At 42.6% G+C, this 15,524-nt stretch overlaps 1 protein-coding gene across 1 annotated transcript in view; it reads right to left on the reverse strand.

Annotated features, from left to right (window-relative positions):
• Positions 1-15,524, reverse strand: part of LOC311228136 (titin-like) — a gene marked incomplete at its 5' end in the record, with an annotated part of 313,904 nt that overhangs the window by 68,969 nt on the left and 229,411 nt on the right. Inside the window, 13 exons of the mRNA XM_084314051.1 lie at positions 1,714-2,016; positions 2,352-2,936; positions 4,478-4,774; positions 4,861-5,058; positions 5,605-5,709; positions 6,358-6,945; positions 7,334-7,621; positions 7,864-8,154; positions 8,465-8,752; positions 9,826-10,131; positions 10,384-10,686; positions 11,948-12,250; positions 15,235-15,522. Coding sequence (XP_084170177.1) covers positions 1,714-2,016; positions 2,352-2,936; positions 4,478-4,774; positions 4,861-5,058; positions 5,605-5,709; positions 6,358-6,945; positions 7,334-7,621; positions 7,864-8,154; positions 8,465-8,752; positions 9,826-10,131; positions 10,384-10,686; positions 11,948-12,250; positions 15,235-15,522 — 4,143 coding nt within the window. The remainder of the gene's footprint in view (positions 1-1,713; positions 2,017-2,351; positions 2,937-4,477; positions 4,775-4,860; positions 5,059-5,604; positions 5,710-6,357; positions 6,946-7,333; positions 7,622-7,863; positions 8,155-8,464; positions 8,753-9,825; positions 10,132-10,383; positions 10,687-11,947; positions 12,251-15,234; positions 15,523-15,524) is intronic.

Genomic DNA, 15,524 nt, shown 5'->3' on the forward strand with positions numbered 1-15,524 from the left:
AGGGAACAGAGAAAAAAGGGAAAATGTTTGGATTAGATCAAATGATCCTGAACAGTTCCTGTAAATAACAACTAACTAATCTAAATATGACATATACACAAGTGTATGTATATATATATATATATATATATATATATATATATATATATATATATATATATATATATATATATATATATATATATACTGTATATATACACATAGTATTAAATGTATGGAGAGCAATACATGCAGTTTAAGGTCTATTGTTTGATGTACATATTATTCTAAATATAGCAATATGTATTGTATATTGTGTATCGTTTGTGTTGCTGTCCCCGTGTGAGGTCCTTTTGTCATTGTACCATGTGTGTCTGTTGTACTGTGTTCTGTATGTGAGGTCCTGTTGTCATTGTACCATGTGTGTCTGTTGTACTGTGTTCTGTATGTGAGGTCCTGTTGTCATTGTATCATGTGAGTCTGTTGTACTGTGTTCTGTATGTGAGGTCCTGTTGTCATTGTACCATGTGTGTCTGTTGTACTGTGTTCTGTATGTGAGGTCCTGTTGTCATTGTACCATGTGTGTCTGTTGTACTGTGTTCTGTATGTGAGGTCCTGTTGTCATTGTACCATGTGTGTCTGTTGTACTGTGTTCTGTATGTGAGGTCCTGTTGTCATTGTACCATGTGTGTCTGTTGTACTGTGTTCTGTATGTGAGGTCCTGTTGTCATTGTACCATGTGTGTCTGTTGTACTGTGTTCTGTATGTGAGGTCCTGTTGTCATTGTACCATGTGTGTCTGTTGTACTGTGTTCTGTATGTGAGGTCCTGTTGTCATTGTACCATGTGTGTCTGTTGTACTGTGTTCTGTATGTGAGGTCCTGTTGTCATTGTACCATGTGTGTCTGTTGTACTGTGTTCTGTATGTGAGGTCCTGTTGTCATTGTACCATGTGTGTCTGTTGTACTGTGTTCTGTATGTGAGGTCCTGTTGTCATTGTACCATGTGTGTCTGTTGTACTGTGTTCTGTATGTGAGGTCCTGTTGTCATTGTACCATGTGTGTCTGTTATATTTATATATATATTGTTATATTTTTTGTATCCACTTTTTCTCCTTATTTTTCTATTTTTCTCCCATCCCAATTTCGCCTCGCCAATTATCCCTTCAATTCTTCCCTCCCCTGTCTTGAACGTTGCTAGACTATGCCTCCCACTGGTCGGCTGCAGTGAGGACCAAGCCTTGCATCACGTGTCCCCTCCGGTACACAAGGAGGCAGCTGTCGCATCTTTTCACCTGAACAGCGCGATCTCTCAGTGGCCCAGGAGTAACGCGTGGGAGGGACACGCTGCCCCCGATGCTTCCTGATTCTGCTGTACAGGCGCACCAACCGACCTGTAGGAGTCGCCGTCCACAACGTTCAATCCCCACCCACCAGCTTTCCCACCCCTAACACTGCCAATTGTGTATATGAACCACCAGCCAAGCACGGCGAGAGCTGGGCTCGAACCCAGCATCTCCTGCGTTAGTGGTGAGCGCCTTGCCCACTGCGCCACTTAGCCGCCCTGGTGTACTATGTTCTGTCATTCTGGCATTTCTGTGGATGCATTTGATGTCAAATAGTCCTACTGATTCGGATTTAAGCTTCTCTATTCTTGAGTGAAATGTGTGTACATGAAGCTGCCGTCATTGCTAACCTAATTGTGTGAGTGAAGGCTGTAATTGAGCTGTACTTACAGACGATATCCTTGGTCATGGCGGGCAGAGAAGGCTCGCTGGGCAGCCCAAAGCCGGCCTTGTTCTCAGCGGTCACTCTGAACTCGTACTCAATTCCTTCACTCAGGCCCTGCACCTTGAAGCGCAGGTCAGGGACAGTCCTCTTACACGCTCTGACCCATCTCATGCCTCTCTTCTCTTTCCTCTCTACACAATATCCTCTGATGTCACATCCTCCATCTATCGCCGGTCTCTTCCAGCAGATGGTGACAGAGTTCCTGCTGATGTTGTCCACCTCCGGGGTGGAGGGTGGTCCAGGTGGGCCTGGGGAGAGGAAGCACCACGGCACATTAGTCAGCCGGACAACAGAGAGGATAGAATAAGAACGTAAATAACAATTATTACCTAATATAATAATAATTATATTCCAATATTTTATACTGAAATATTTAAATAGATTGCGATTTTATCTAAATATATTCAAATAGACATACATTTTCAAAAGGATATTTAAGTTTTTGCATTACAAAACTGAAATTGTAAGATTGATGAATGATACATTTAGAATAGTTAATCATTATGACATTATTAATTGGTAATGATGACCAGTCCATCCATAAATAGTCCTATTAGAGTAACTATGTGCCCTGTGAACATACCGAAGCTGTCGACCATCTTAATGGGACCGGACTGGCTCGAGTCTCCAGTGCCGTACTGGTTAACAGCAGACACTCTGAAGATGTACTCATTGCCCTTGATCAGCTTGCTAGCAACGTATCTACAGTCCATAACATTCTCTGCCAGCTTGGTCCACAAAAGGCGGCTGGTCTCTCTCTTCTCCAGGACGTAGTGCTTGATGGCGCAGCCTCCGTCCTCATTAGGGGGAAGCCAGGTCAGGGTACACTTCTCAGCTGACACGCTACTGGCCTCGATGGTGCCTGGAGGTCCGGGGATGTCCAGGACCTTCACCTTCACATGGTCCTCTTTGATGCCGAAGGGGTTGCTGGCAGTGATGGTGTACTCCCCGGTGTTCTTCCTGGTGGCATATTTGATGGCCATGGTGGAGGAGGTGGGGGTGTTGGTGATGCTAACCATGTCAGAGTTCTTGAACTCACGGCCTCCCTTGGACCAGACCGCTGTGGGAGGAGGTTTGCCCATGATCTTGGGAGCAGAGACCACGATGGTGTCTCCTGCCCTGACAAACACCTCTTTCAGCTCTGGGTCGATAGTAATGGATGGGGCCTCTGTGGGGAATAAAAGAAAAAGAGGATTAAGTAAATTTAGAATTATAATAAATGTTTTCTTCATAAAAAATTTTAATCAGTATTTTCGTTTACCTTTTTTTTGTGTGTGTAACATTTAGTCATCGTTGTTTCTTACTTACTTACATACTTACATAGTTTAGGTGTAGTTTATGTGTATTTTAGGTGTAGTTAAGGTGTATTTTAGATGTATTTATGGTGCAGTTTAGGTGTAGTTAATGTGTAGTTTAGGTGTATTTTAGGTGTAGTTAAGGTGTATTTGAGATGTATTTAAAGGGGAACTATCTTATAAATGGCCTTTTTGAGTGTTTAGCATTGTTTCCTAGCTATGTGAACTTATATTAATATGATCTATGTCTCAAAATTCTCATATTGGCGCATTCTTCCAATTCTCCTCTCACAATATTCACCCTCACTGAACTGAGTCATTTGAAAATGTGCCCTATATGTGATGTCATAAAGACACCGCTGCATGTTAATGTCCCAGATGCCGCGAAGTGGCCACAGTGGTTTAGGAGCCCAGGCTCAAAACAGCTCGAGATCTTGAGGTAGAAAAATGCTGTTTTTGAGGACTTGATTAGAAATACAAAACAATGAATTAAAAAAATATATATATTACAGAAGTGTTCCATAGACTCACAGGAATTGTGTAAAAGTGCCCAAATAGTGAAAGAAATAGTAAAATAGTTCCCCTTTAAGGTGCAGTTTAGGTGGTTAATGTGTAGTTTGGGTGTAGTTAAGGTGTATTTTAGATGTATTTAAGGTGCAGTTTAGGTGTAGTTAATGTGTATTTTAGGTGTAGTTAAGGTGCAGTTTAGGTGTAGTTTGGGTGTAGTTAAAGTGTATTTTAGATGTATTTATGGTGCAGTTTAGGTGTAGTTAATGTGTATTTTAGGTGTAGTTAAGGTGTATTTTAGGTGTAGTTAATGTGTATTTTAGGTGTAGTTAAGGTGTATTTGAGATGTATTTAAGGTGCAGTTTAGGTGTAGTTAATGTGTATTTTAGATGTATTTAAGGTGCAGTTTAGGTGTAGTTTGGGTGTAGTTAAAGTGTATTTTAGATGTATTTATGGTGCAGTTTAGGTGTAGTTAATGTGTATTTTAGGTGTAGTTAAGGTGTATTTTAGATGTATTTAAGGTGCAGTTTATGTGTAGTTAATGTATATTTTAGATGTATTTAAGGTGCAGTTTAGGTGTAGTTAATGTGTATTTTAGATGTATTTAAGGTGCAGTTTAGGTGTAGTTAATGTGTATTTTAGGTGTATTTTAGGTGTAGTTAAGGTGTATTTTAGGTGTATTTAAGGTGCAGTTTAGGTGTAGTTAATGTGTATTTTAGGTGTAGTTAAGGTGTAGTTAATGTGTATTTTAGGTGTAGTTAAGTAGTTAAGGTGTATTTTAGGTGTATTTAAGGTGCAGTTTAGGTGTAGTTAATGTGTATTTTAGGTGTAGTTAAGGTGTATTTTAGTTGTATTTAAGGTGCAGTTTAGGTGTAGTTAATGTGTAGTTTGGGTGTAGTTTCCGTACCGTACTCATCCTTGCAGGTGAGCAGCTCGGTGGCCTCTGAGGGAACACTGATGGCCCCTGCAGAGTTCTTGGCTCTGATCCTGAACTCCAGCTGAGCTCCCTCTGTCAGGTCGCTGACGGTGAAGGCACAGCCCTGGATGTTGATGTGGTTGGCCTTCTTCCAGACCTTGGTGCCGGCCTCCAGCTTCTCCACCATGTAGCCGGTCAGCTTGTGGCCGCCGTCGTACTTGGGCCCGGTCCACATTAGAGTCACTGTGCTCCTGGTGACGTTGATCACGTCAGGTTTGCCGGGAGCATCTGAGGAAAGAATAAATACATTTAAGGGATGTATCGACAACAATATAACTCTGGGGAAATAATTGAGAAATGAACAGTGAGCTCACCAATAGGGTCCAGGGCGACCACGGATGCAGTAGCTTTGCTTGCCTTTCCCAGGCCGGCTATGTTGATGGCCATCACCCTGAACTCATACTCTAGTCCTTCTAACAGACCCGTCACTCTGCACTCCTTCACCCTCAGAGGGGTCTTAGTGGCCCTCTTCCACATTAAACTGGTGCACTCCTTAAACTCCACATGGTATCCTGCAAAGACAGAGACCATGTTTCAACATATAAGTTACACATCCAACAAGTTCAGATGGATCTGTGCTGGCAAAGGTCCAGAGAGATAGAAACATTCATACATTAATAAACTGTTGAAAATATCAATAAAATAGGGCAGCAAAATTACCATGGGTTTAGTTACTCTTTAATACATGAATAAACTGTTATGGTGCTGAGCAGGTTTTAGCTTTGTAAAATAGTTAGTAAATGTCTTCCTCTTTCACTAATCAGTGTAAACGTTTTCCATCTAGAGATCAAACTCTTCAAGAATGACCGTGAACACACTCAACGCTAATGCAAACATTGAATTGGGGCGTTAACCCTTTCACTACCACACTACAGAAGGTTAACCCTTTACTATCACACTACAGACGGTTGTGGTAGTGAAAGGGTTGACCCTTTGTCGTGCGGCAGTAAAAGGGTTAACCTTCTGTATTGTCGCAGTGAAAGGGTTAACCGTTTGGCAGTGAAAGGGTTAAGTGACTATGACTGATTCATACTCAACACAATAGATAAACACCTTACCAGTAATTGGGGAGCCTCCAGTGTCACTGGGATCAGTCCAGGTCAAGATGGCCGACTCGTGGCGAATGCTCACAATCTCTGGAGCAGCAGGTGCTTCAGGAACATCTGATGAAGAGAGAGAGAGAAAGAGAGAGATGAAATAACATCTGATAACTTACTGAATTAATAACTTAGGGGCACCATGTTTAAGTCCTCAGATTGAATACAAAGCCTCCTAGCTTACACTCCTATCGACCGCATCATCGACCACATATTACAACAAATATCAAGATAGACCAAGGCCACTGATCCTAAATGGCCTACATTTCGATTCTATAATGAATTCTATAAAGAGGTGTGTAAATAATAGCACCAAACCACCAAACAATATGGAAAATGGTCAAGAGAGGCACTGGACTTTCTTTTCCTTTTCTCAGGAGCCTGTATCACATAGTCAAAATCTACTTAAGTAGAAAGTCTGAATATGACTATTTTGAGAAACGCCTCCATTTGGGGGAAACTCCTCCCCAGGTGCAACTGGTTTTGAGCGACAATACCAAGAATAAGTCTGAGGTCTGAATGGAGAATAGAGCAACTTAATACCAAGAATAAGTCCGAGGTCTGAATGGAGAATAGAGAAACTTCATACCAATAATAAGTCTGAATGGAGAGTAGAGCAACTTAATACCAAGAATAAGTCTGAGGTCTGAATGGAGAGTAGCTTGGGCCAGTAGCTTGATATTAACTTGGGCCATAGGTGTATAAACAACTTACTGAATGGATGCTGGGCGATGACAGCGTCTGATCTCAGACACTCTCCCACTCCGTACTTGTTCTCAGCGAACACTCTGAAGATGTACTCCTCTCCGTCGTGGAGTCTGATCACTCTCATTGTGTTCTTCTGGAGGGCAGAAGCCACGGTGGCCCACTTGTTGTCTGTGGTCTTCCTCTTCTCTACGATGTAGTTGGACACCTCTGCTCCACCGTCATCTTTGGGGGGTCCCCACTCCAGGGTGATGCCATCAGCCGTGATCTCGTCGAAGGCGATGGGCCCAGTGCAGATGCCTGGCTTGCCCACCACTTTGAGCTGGAACTTGCCGTCCTTGGAGCCGGCGCTGTTCCTGACATTGATGGTGTAAATCTCGGCGTCGCCTCTCTGGCAATCTCGGATCAGCAAGGTGGTGACTCCCTGGGAGGCCTCCACACACATCCTGCCGGTGTCGCCCAGGACCATGTCACCCCTCTTCCAGGAGGCCACAGGGATGGGGACACCAATCACAGGGATGTTGATACGCATGGTGCTGCCCTCCTTTGCCACGTAGGTTAGGTCATGCAGACCACTAAGGTCACAATCAGGCAGCACTGAAGAGGGAGAGGGACATAATCAATAGATAGTATGTATTAGGCATCTATGTAAATGAACCTTTACAGCCTTTAAAATAATGTCTGCATATTGAACATGAGCCAAGTCAAGTCAAAGTGCATTAAAATAATCTCTTACCATCTGGTTGAATAAATTATGACAACACAGCAAAGAAATACTATTTGAAAAATCATGTATGTCATATCATGATGCATTTGCATGCCAATTCGGCAGAAATATAATTTTCAGATATCAAAGTTATCAAGTCATCAAATCACAAGCCAAAGTTAAGGCCAATCCCATTTCCTCTCTGCCAAGTCAGGTCTCAGGTGTCATAAAGATAACATGAGTCTTCATGATGCCGTCTAAATACACCAGGGGACTCACCAAACTGGTCCTTAGCCACAACGGTCAGCTCAGCAGGTGGCCCCTCTCCAGACTCGTTGATGGCCATGGCCCTGAAGCTGTACTCCTTGCCCTCGGTCAGCTCTCCGATGGAATAAGAGGTTTCCTTTCCCTTCAGCAGCTGTATCCACTTGTCCTCTCCTTCACTCTGCTCCAGGATGTAGGCAGTGACTTGGCTGCCTCCATCATTAAGTGGTTTCTTCCAGCCCAGGGTCAGTGAATCCTTGGTGGTCTTCAGGGCCTTGAAGTCTGTGACTGGGCCAGGTTGCTCTGGAGAGGGATCAATGAAAGATCAATGTATTTCTCACATAAAGGGGGTCCCATGTATTTTTAGTTGTAAGTACTATATTAAGCAGCACTTTTAATGTTCATGTATTACTCTTCTGATTAGGATATTACTATTAGATGTATTACTCAAAATTGACAAATTCATTTTGTAGATGAATTTGTAAAATCAATTCACCCATCCATCCATCTGCTCATCCATCCATCCATCCCTCTCCCAGTCCTACCTGAGGCTCTGATACTGCCGGGGGTGGCACAGCCGTCGCCGATGCCATAGGCGTTCTCTGCCAGCACTCTGAAGCAGTATGCCTGACCTCCCTCCAGGTTGGTGATCCTGAAGGAGGTCTTCAGGCATTCTGCCAACACGCAGGTCCAGGCCTTCCTCTCCGCCAGGCGCTTCTCCACCACGTAGCTCTTCACCGGACTGCCACCATCAAGGATGGGTGGGTCCCAGGAGATGCAGGCGTGGCTCCTGGAGGTCTCCTTGACGACCAGGTTCCCTGGAGGTCCAGGGGTGGCTGTGAGGAGAGAGCAGGAGAGGGTTCGTGAGGGAACTTCTCATTTCCAGGGGCTCAACCCTTCCAAACTGTCTACTTGGAGGAAACATGTTGGTTTAGCCGACTATGGTATTTTGTTGTTTTCCATTATTTCATCTATTCATTCATAAACAAACACAGAGGTACAACATCTAGACATCATGTAGAACCTGGTGTGATACTAGGTCTTATCCACGATGGTGTAGCTTTAACCCTGCAGTGATAAAAGGTCTTACCGAGGACTTTAACCACGATGGTGTAGCTTTAACCCTGCGGTGATAAAAGGTCTTACCGAGGACTTTAACCAAGATGATGTAGCTCTTGGTGCCGCTGCTGTTTTCCAGGGACAGGATATACTTCCCAGCATCGTTTCTGTTGATGTCCTCAATCATCAGAAAGGTATCCCATTCAGTCGTCTTGATCAGCACACCCTGCCTCTCCTTCAGGTTGGCGTCTACCTTGGACCAGGTGACCTTGGGGGCGGGCCTTCCTCTCAGGGGGACATAGACTCTCATAGTGACTCCGGCCCTCAGCACCAGGACCTTACGCAGGTCAGCATCCAGCTCAGCCTCAGGAGCAACTGGGGATCAGGACAGAGAGTATCTTGATTCAGTAACAGCACTATCTTTATAGACATACCTGTAGTTCAGTAACGGCGCTATCTTTATAGACATGGTTCAGAAACAGCACTATCTTTATAGACATCGTTCAGAAACAGCACTATCTTTATAGACATCGTTCAGAAACAGCACTATCTTTATAGACATCGTTCAGAAACAGCACTATCTTTATAGACATCGTTCAGAAACAGCACTATCTTTATAGACATGGTTCAGAAACAGCACTATCTTTATAGACATCGTTCAGAAACAGCGCTATCTTTATAGACATGGTTCAGAAACAGCACTATCTTTATAGACATCGTTCAGAAACAGCACTATCTTTATAGACATCGTTCAGAAACAGCACTATCTTTATAGACATCGTTCAGAAACAGCACTATCTTTATAGACATCGTTCAGAAACAGCACTATCTTTATAGACATCGTTCAGAAACAGCACTATCTTTATAGACATGGTTCAGAAACAGCACTATCTTTATAGACATCGTTCAGAAACAGCACTATCTTTATAGACATCGTTCAGAAACAGCACTATCTTTATAGACATCGTTCAGAAACAGCACTATCTTTATAGACATCGTTCAGAAACAGCACTATCTTTATAGACATCGTTCAGAAACAGCGCTATCTTTATAGACATCGTTCAGAAACAGCGCTATCTTTATAGACATCGTTCAGAAACAGCGCTATCTTTATAGACATACCTGTAGTTCAGTAACGGCGCTATCTTTATAGACATAGTTCAGTAAAGGCACTATCTTTATAGACACATCTATTTTTAGACTATTTAGTACATCTTAGATTGAATGTGTTTAAACAGGTACTGAATCCATGAACAGGAATAAAGGACACAGTGCCATACTCAGGATGTCTATGAACAGGAATAAAGGAGACAGTGCCATACTCAGGATGTCTATGAACAGGAATAAAGGAGACAGTGCCATACTCAGAATGTCTATGAACAGGAATAAAGGAGACAGCGCCATACGCAGGATGTCTATGAACAGGAATAAAGGAGACAGTGACATACTCAGGATGTCCTTGGGCATGTGGTTTCCTGGGACGTCGCTGGCCTCACTGAAGCCAATCTTGTTGACAGCGAAGACTCTGAACTGATACTCTGTGTCGGCCATCAGAGCTGTCATCAGGAACTTGGTCGCCTGCAGCTTCTGGGGGACGTTACACTTGGTCCAGTCCTCAGCCTCAACTCTCTTACACTCCACTAGGTAGCCGATGATCTCACAACCCCCATCGTATGCTGGTTTGGTCCAGGTCAGACTGATGGAGCTCTTAGTGGAATCTACCACCTTGGGGAAGGCAGGGGGGCCGGGAGGATCTGGAGAGGGGAGAGGAGATTTTATTATTATTATTATAAAAAAATAAAGGAATTCAATGCTGATCACAGTATTGAAAATTATTTAGAAATATATAAGGCATCACAAAACAAATAGATATTTTCTATGAAAACACATGCTAATGTTCCTCTGTTCCTCTCAGAAAGGCATTGTTCAACTCTCATGTCATTTGTTGTGATGATGAATGATATATAATCTATTCCTCCTCAAAGCTGTGAAAAGCTTGAACTTACAGACGGGATCAACTGCCAGCGCAGCGTTTGAGGCATCGCTGGGTTTTCCCAGACCGGCCTTGTTGATGGCGATCACTCTGAACTCGTACTCTGAGCCCTCGCTCAACTGGCTGGCCTTGATGGTCCTGTCGATGGCGGGTTTACGGTTGACCTTGGCCCAGGCCAGCTCAGTGGCCTCACGCTTCTCCACCATGTAGCCCAGGATCACCGCACGGCCGTCGTTGGCTGGAACCTTCCAGCTGACCGACATGGAGTTACTGGTGATGTTGGTGATGGCCGGAGGTTCGCAGGGACCAGGAACGTCTGCATGGAGAGAGAGAGAGAGAGAGAGAGAGAGAGAGAGAGAGAGAGAGAGAGAGAGAGAGAGAGAGAGAGAGAGAGAGAGAGAGAGAGAGAGAGATTATAGTAGGTTCTAATAGAGAGCAGTGAGGACTATAGAGTGATATAGATTATAGAGTGTATATACAATACTATATACTAGGCCTGTCCCGACTAAGGATTTGTATAGTCGACTTTGATTGGCCAAAACCCCCCTGAATGAAAAAATTATTATAATAATAATAATTATAATATATATATATATATATATATATATATATATATATATATATATATATATATATATATTTTTTTTTTAGCATTCCATTTGGACTGTGGGGGTGCTTAATGTCTGAAGGAGTCGACGGAAGGCTTCTTGTCCTCTGACGGATACATCTTGATATTTGTCTAGTCTAGTGTGTTCATTAGACGAGTGAAATCCTCTTTCAGTGCCTCTGTGCCAGTTTTCTTAGGCAGTTAGCCTCTCTGGTATGTGCGCCATTAGCGTTATCCACGCTTCTAGACCTATTTGCTTTTGGAAAGAATGATCAATATTTTTTTATAAAAATATAAATAATTATTATATATATTTTAATATTTGTTTGCATTCGACTAAGAGGTTGGCAGTCGACTACGGCTTCTTTCAATCGATTAGTTGACTATTCGAGGTCCGCCCTACTATATAGTGATGTAGACCAGTGGTTCCCAACATTTTCCTTAGTCATTAAGTCGCGACCCAAATTTTTGAACAACTATGATTTATGTCAAAAAAAATATTTGCAGTAATACGCAATCTTTCAAAACATGAAATAAACACAAAAAGTGCAACAAAAGTGCAACTATTGCTAAAAACCCAATAAAATAAAAGAATAAATAATATATGCTTCTTAGCAGATTTCTTAGCTTAACATAACAGACCTAAATTTGGGGGAACTAATGGGATAACTGAGTTTGAAACAAAAGTGCAACTAGGGCTAAAACCCAATGAAATAAAATAATAATAAATAATATGCTTCTTAGCAGATTTCTTAGCTTAACATAACAGACCTAAGTTTGGGGGAACTAATGGGATAACTGGGGTTGCAACAAAAGTGCAACTAGGGCTAAAAACACAATGAAATTAAATAATAATAATAAATAATTATGCTTCTTACACACACATCCGCGACCCACTCAAAATGGCCCCGCGACCCACTTTTGGGTCGCGACCCACCAGTTGAGAAACACTTTGTAGACTATACAGTACCATAGGGGTTCTTGACTGTCACAGGGTCAGTCGTGATGGGGTCTCCCACGCCGTACTGGTTCTCAGCGCTGATTCTGAACTCGTACTCGTGTCCTTCGATCAGCTTCTCTACGGAGGAGTTTGTGAAGTGTCCATTGATGTTGGAGCTGACCAAGGCCCAGTTGGCCCTGCTGGTCTCCCTCTTGTCAATGATGTAGTTGGTGATCTCAGCTCCTCCGTCGGCCACGGGGGCCTCCCAGCGTAGCTTGATGTGGTCAGCAAACACCTTGGTGATCTTGATTGAGGCCGGGGGTCCAGGCTTGTCTGTTAACACATTATTTATTATATACTGTCCGGGCTTGTCTGTTAACACATTATTTATTATATACTGTCCAGGCTTGTCTGTTAACACATTATTTATTATATACTGTCCAGGCTTGTCTGTTAACACATTATTTATTATATACTGTCCAGGCTTGTCTGTTAACACATTATTTATTATATACTGTCCGGGCTTGTCTGTTAACACATTATTTATTATATACTGTCCAGGCTTGTCTGTTAACACATTATTTATTATATACTGTCCAGGCTTGTCTGTTAACACATTATTTATTATATACTGTCCGGGCTTGTCTGTTAACACATTATTTATTATATACTGTCCAGGCTTGTCTGTTAACACATTATTTATTATATACTGTCCAGGCTTGTCTGTTAACACATTATTTATTATATACTGTCCAGGCTTGTCTGTTAACACATTATTTATTATATACTGTCCGGGCTTGTCTGTTAACACATTATTTATTATATACTGTCCGGGCTTGTCTGTTAACACATTATTTATTATATACTGTCCAGGCTTGTCTGTTAACACATTATTTATTATATACTGTCCAGGCTTGTCTGTTAACACATTATTTATTATATACTGTCCGGGCTTGTCTGTTAACACATTATTTATTATATACTGTCCAGGCTTGTCTGTTAACACATTATTTATTATATACTGTCCGGGCTTGTCTGTTAACACATTATTTATTATATACTGTCCGGGCTTGTCTGTTAACACATTATTTATTATATACTGTCCGGGCTTGTCTGTTAACACATTATTTATTATATACTGTCCGGGCTTGTCTGTTAACACATTATTTATTATATACTGTCCGGGCTTGTCTGTTAACACATTATTTATTATATACTGTCCGGGCTTGTCTGTTAACACATTATTTATTATATACTGTCCGGGCTTGTCTGTTAACACATTATTTATTATATACTGTCTGGGCTTGTCTGTTAACACATTATTTATTATATACTGTCCAGGCTTGTCTGTTAACACATTATTTATTATATACTGTCCGGGCTTGTCTGTTAACACATTATTTATTATATACTGTCCAGGCTTGTCTGTTAACACATTATTTATTATATACTGTCCAGGCTTGTCTGTTAACACATTATTTATTATATACTGTCCAGGCTTGTCTGTTAACACATTATTTATTATATACTGTCCGGGCTTGTCTGTTAACACATTATTTATTATATACTGTCCGGGCTTGTCTGTTAACACATTATTTATTATATACTGTCCAGGCTTGTCTGTTAACACATTATTTATTATATACTGTCCGGGCTTGTCTGTTAACACATTATTTATTATATACTGTCCAGGCTTGTCTGTTAACACATTATTTATTATATACTGTCCGGGCTTGTCTGTTAACACATTATTTATTATATACTGTCCATCGTGCAAGCTATAGAAATGGACTGGATGTGTGTGTGTGTGTGTGTGTGTGTGTGTGTGTGTGTGTGTGTGTGTGTGTGTGTGTGTGTGTGTGTGTGTGTGTGTGTGTGTGTGTGTGTGTGTGTGTGTGTGTATGAATGAATGACCTTTATTTATATAGCACCCTTCACAGCACGAATGCACAGGGTGCTTTACACTCAAGCAGCAGTTAAAAACAGTGAAACCAGATAGAAAAAGTAGAATAAAAGAATTTGGATAAAATCATGAGTCACTAATTAAAACAAAAACTATAGAACAGTGAGGACAAGAAAAAAGTGCCTATGCATGACCAAAAGCCTGTCTGAACAAATGTGTTTTTAATTGTTTTTTAAAAGAGTTCTCGGAGGGGGCAATTCGCAGGTCCAGGGGGAGAGCATTCCAGAGCCTTGGTGCTGTCACCTGGAAGGCTCGATCACCCCTTGTTTTAAGCCTGGACCTGGGGACCACCAGGAGGTGCTGATCGGCAGATCTGAGTGAGCGGGTGTTGGTGTAGGGATGGATGAGTTCAGTGATGTAGATGGGGGCCTGACCGTGAAGTGCTCTGAAAGTGAAAGTGAGGACTTTGAAGTGAATTCTATAGTGTACCGGGAGCCAGTGCAGGGATACCAGAATGGGAGTGATGTGGCATGATTTTTTTGACCTTGTGAGTAGCCTGGCTGGAGCATTTTGGACCATTTGTAATTTATCTGTGGATGATTTGGTGAGACAGGTGAAAAGTGAGTTGCAGTAGTCAAGCCTAGAGGAAATAAAAGCATGCACGGACAGTTCTAGTTCAGAGTGAGATATGATGGTGCATAGTTTTGCAATGTTTCTGAGGTGAAAGAAGCAGGTGTGTGTGAGTGTTTTGACATGTTTGTCTAGGTTCATGGCCTGGTCGAAGACAACACCCAGGTTTCTCAGGTGGGGACGTATGTTGTCTTTAAGGGACCCCAAGTGAGTGGCCACTCTAGCTGCAGTCTTTTCAGCTGCTACGATCAGCACCTCCGTTTTTTTTTGCGTTTAACTGGAGGAAGTTACTCCCCATCCAGCTCTCAATGCCCAGCAGGCACTCCTGGAGAAGGCTGAGTTTCTCCAAGTTGTCGGGTTTAAAAGAGCAGAGTAGTTGTATGTCGTCTGCGTAGCAGTGGTATTTAATGCCGGTGAATTTATTGATGAGGAGGCCTAGGGGAAGCATGTAGATGGCAAAAAGTGTGTGTGTGTGTGTGTGTGTGTGTGTGTGTGTGTGTGTGTGTGTGTGTGTGTGTGTGTGTGTGTGTGTGTGTGTGTGTGTGTGTGTGTGTGTGTGTGTGTGTGCATGTGTGCGTGTGCGTGCATGTGTGCGTGTGCGTGTGTGTGTGTGTGTGTGTGTGTGTGTGTGTGTACTGTATGAAACTGCTGTACTGGTATACCATTCTTGACCAGGTCGCTCTTGGAAAAGACATTTTAATCTCAATGGGTCTAACCCGGTTAAATAAAGGTTAATGAAATACGTTATTTGCCGACACATGAAACCCTTTCCAAGCAGACTTACCGAGCACCTTGACCTTGACGGAGGCGTACTTGCTACCGTTGCAGTTCTCAGCGGTGATGGTGTAGTCTCCGGTCTCCTTCCTGGTGACGGAGTACAGCTCCAACATGTGGACGTGTTTCTTCTGGGTCATCTTCATCCCCTCGGCCATAACCAGGGGAGCTCCGTCTCTCTTCCACGACACCTTGGGCAGCGGCTTGCCAGAGATCACCGCGTCCAGGGACACGTTCTCTCCGGCCTTCACCACGATCAGGTTCTTCATGTCGACGCCCAGCTCAACTCTGGGAGGAACT

Source organism: Notolepis coatsorum (assembly GCF_963971535.1).
Source record: "Notolepis coatsorum genome assembly, chromosome: 5".
Taxonomy (NCBI): Eukaryota; Metazoa; Chordata; class Actinopteri; order Aulopiformes; family Paralepididae; genus Notolepis; species Notolepis coatsorum.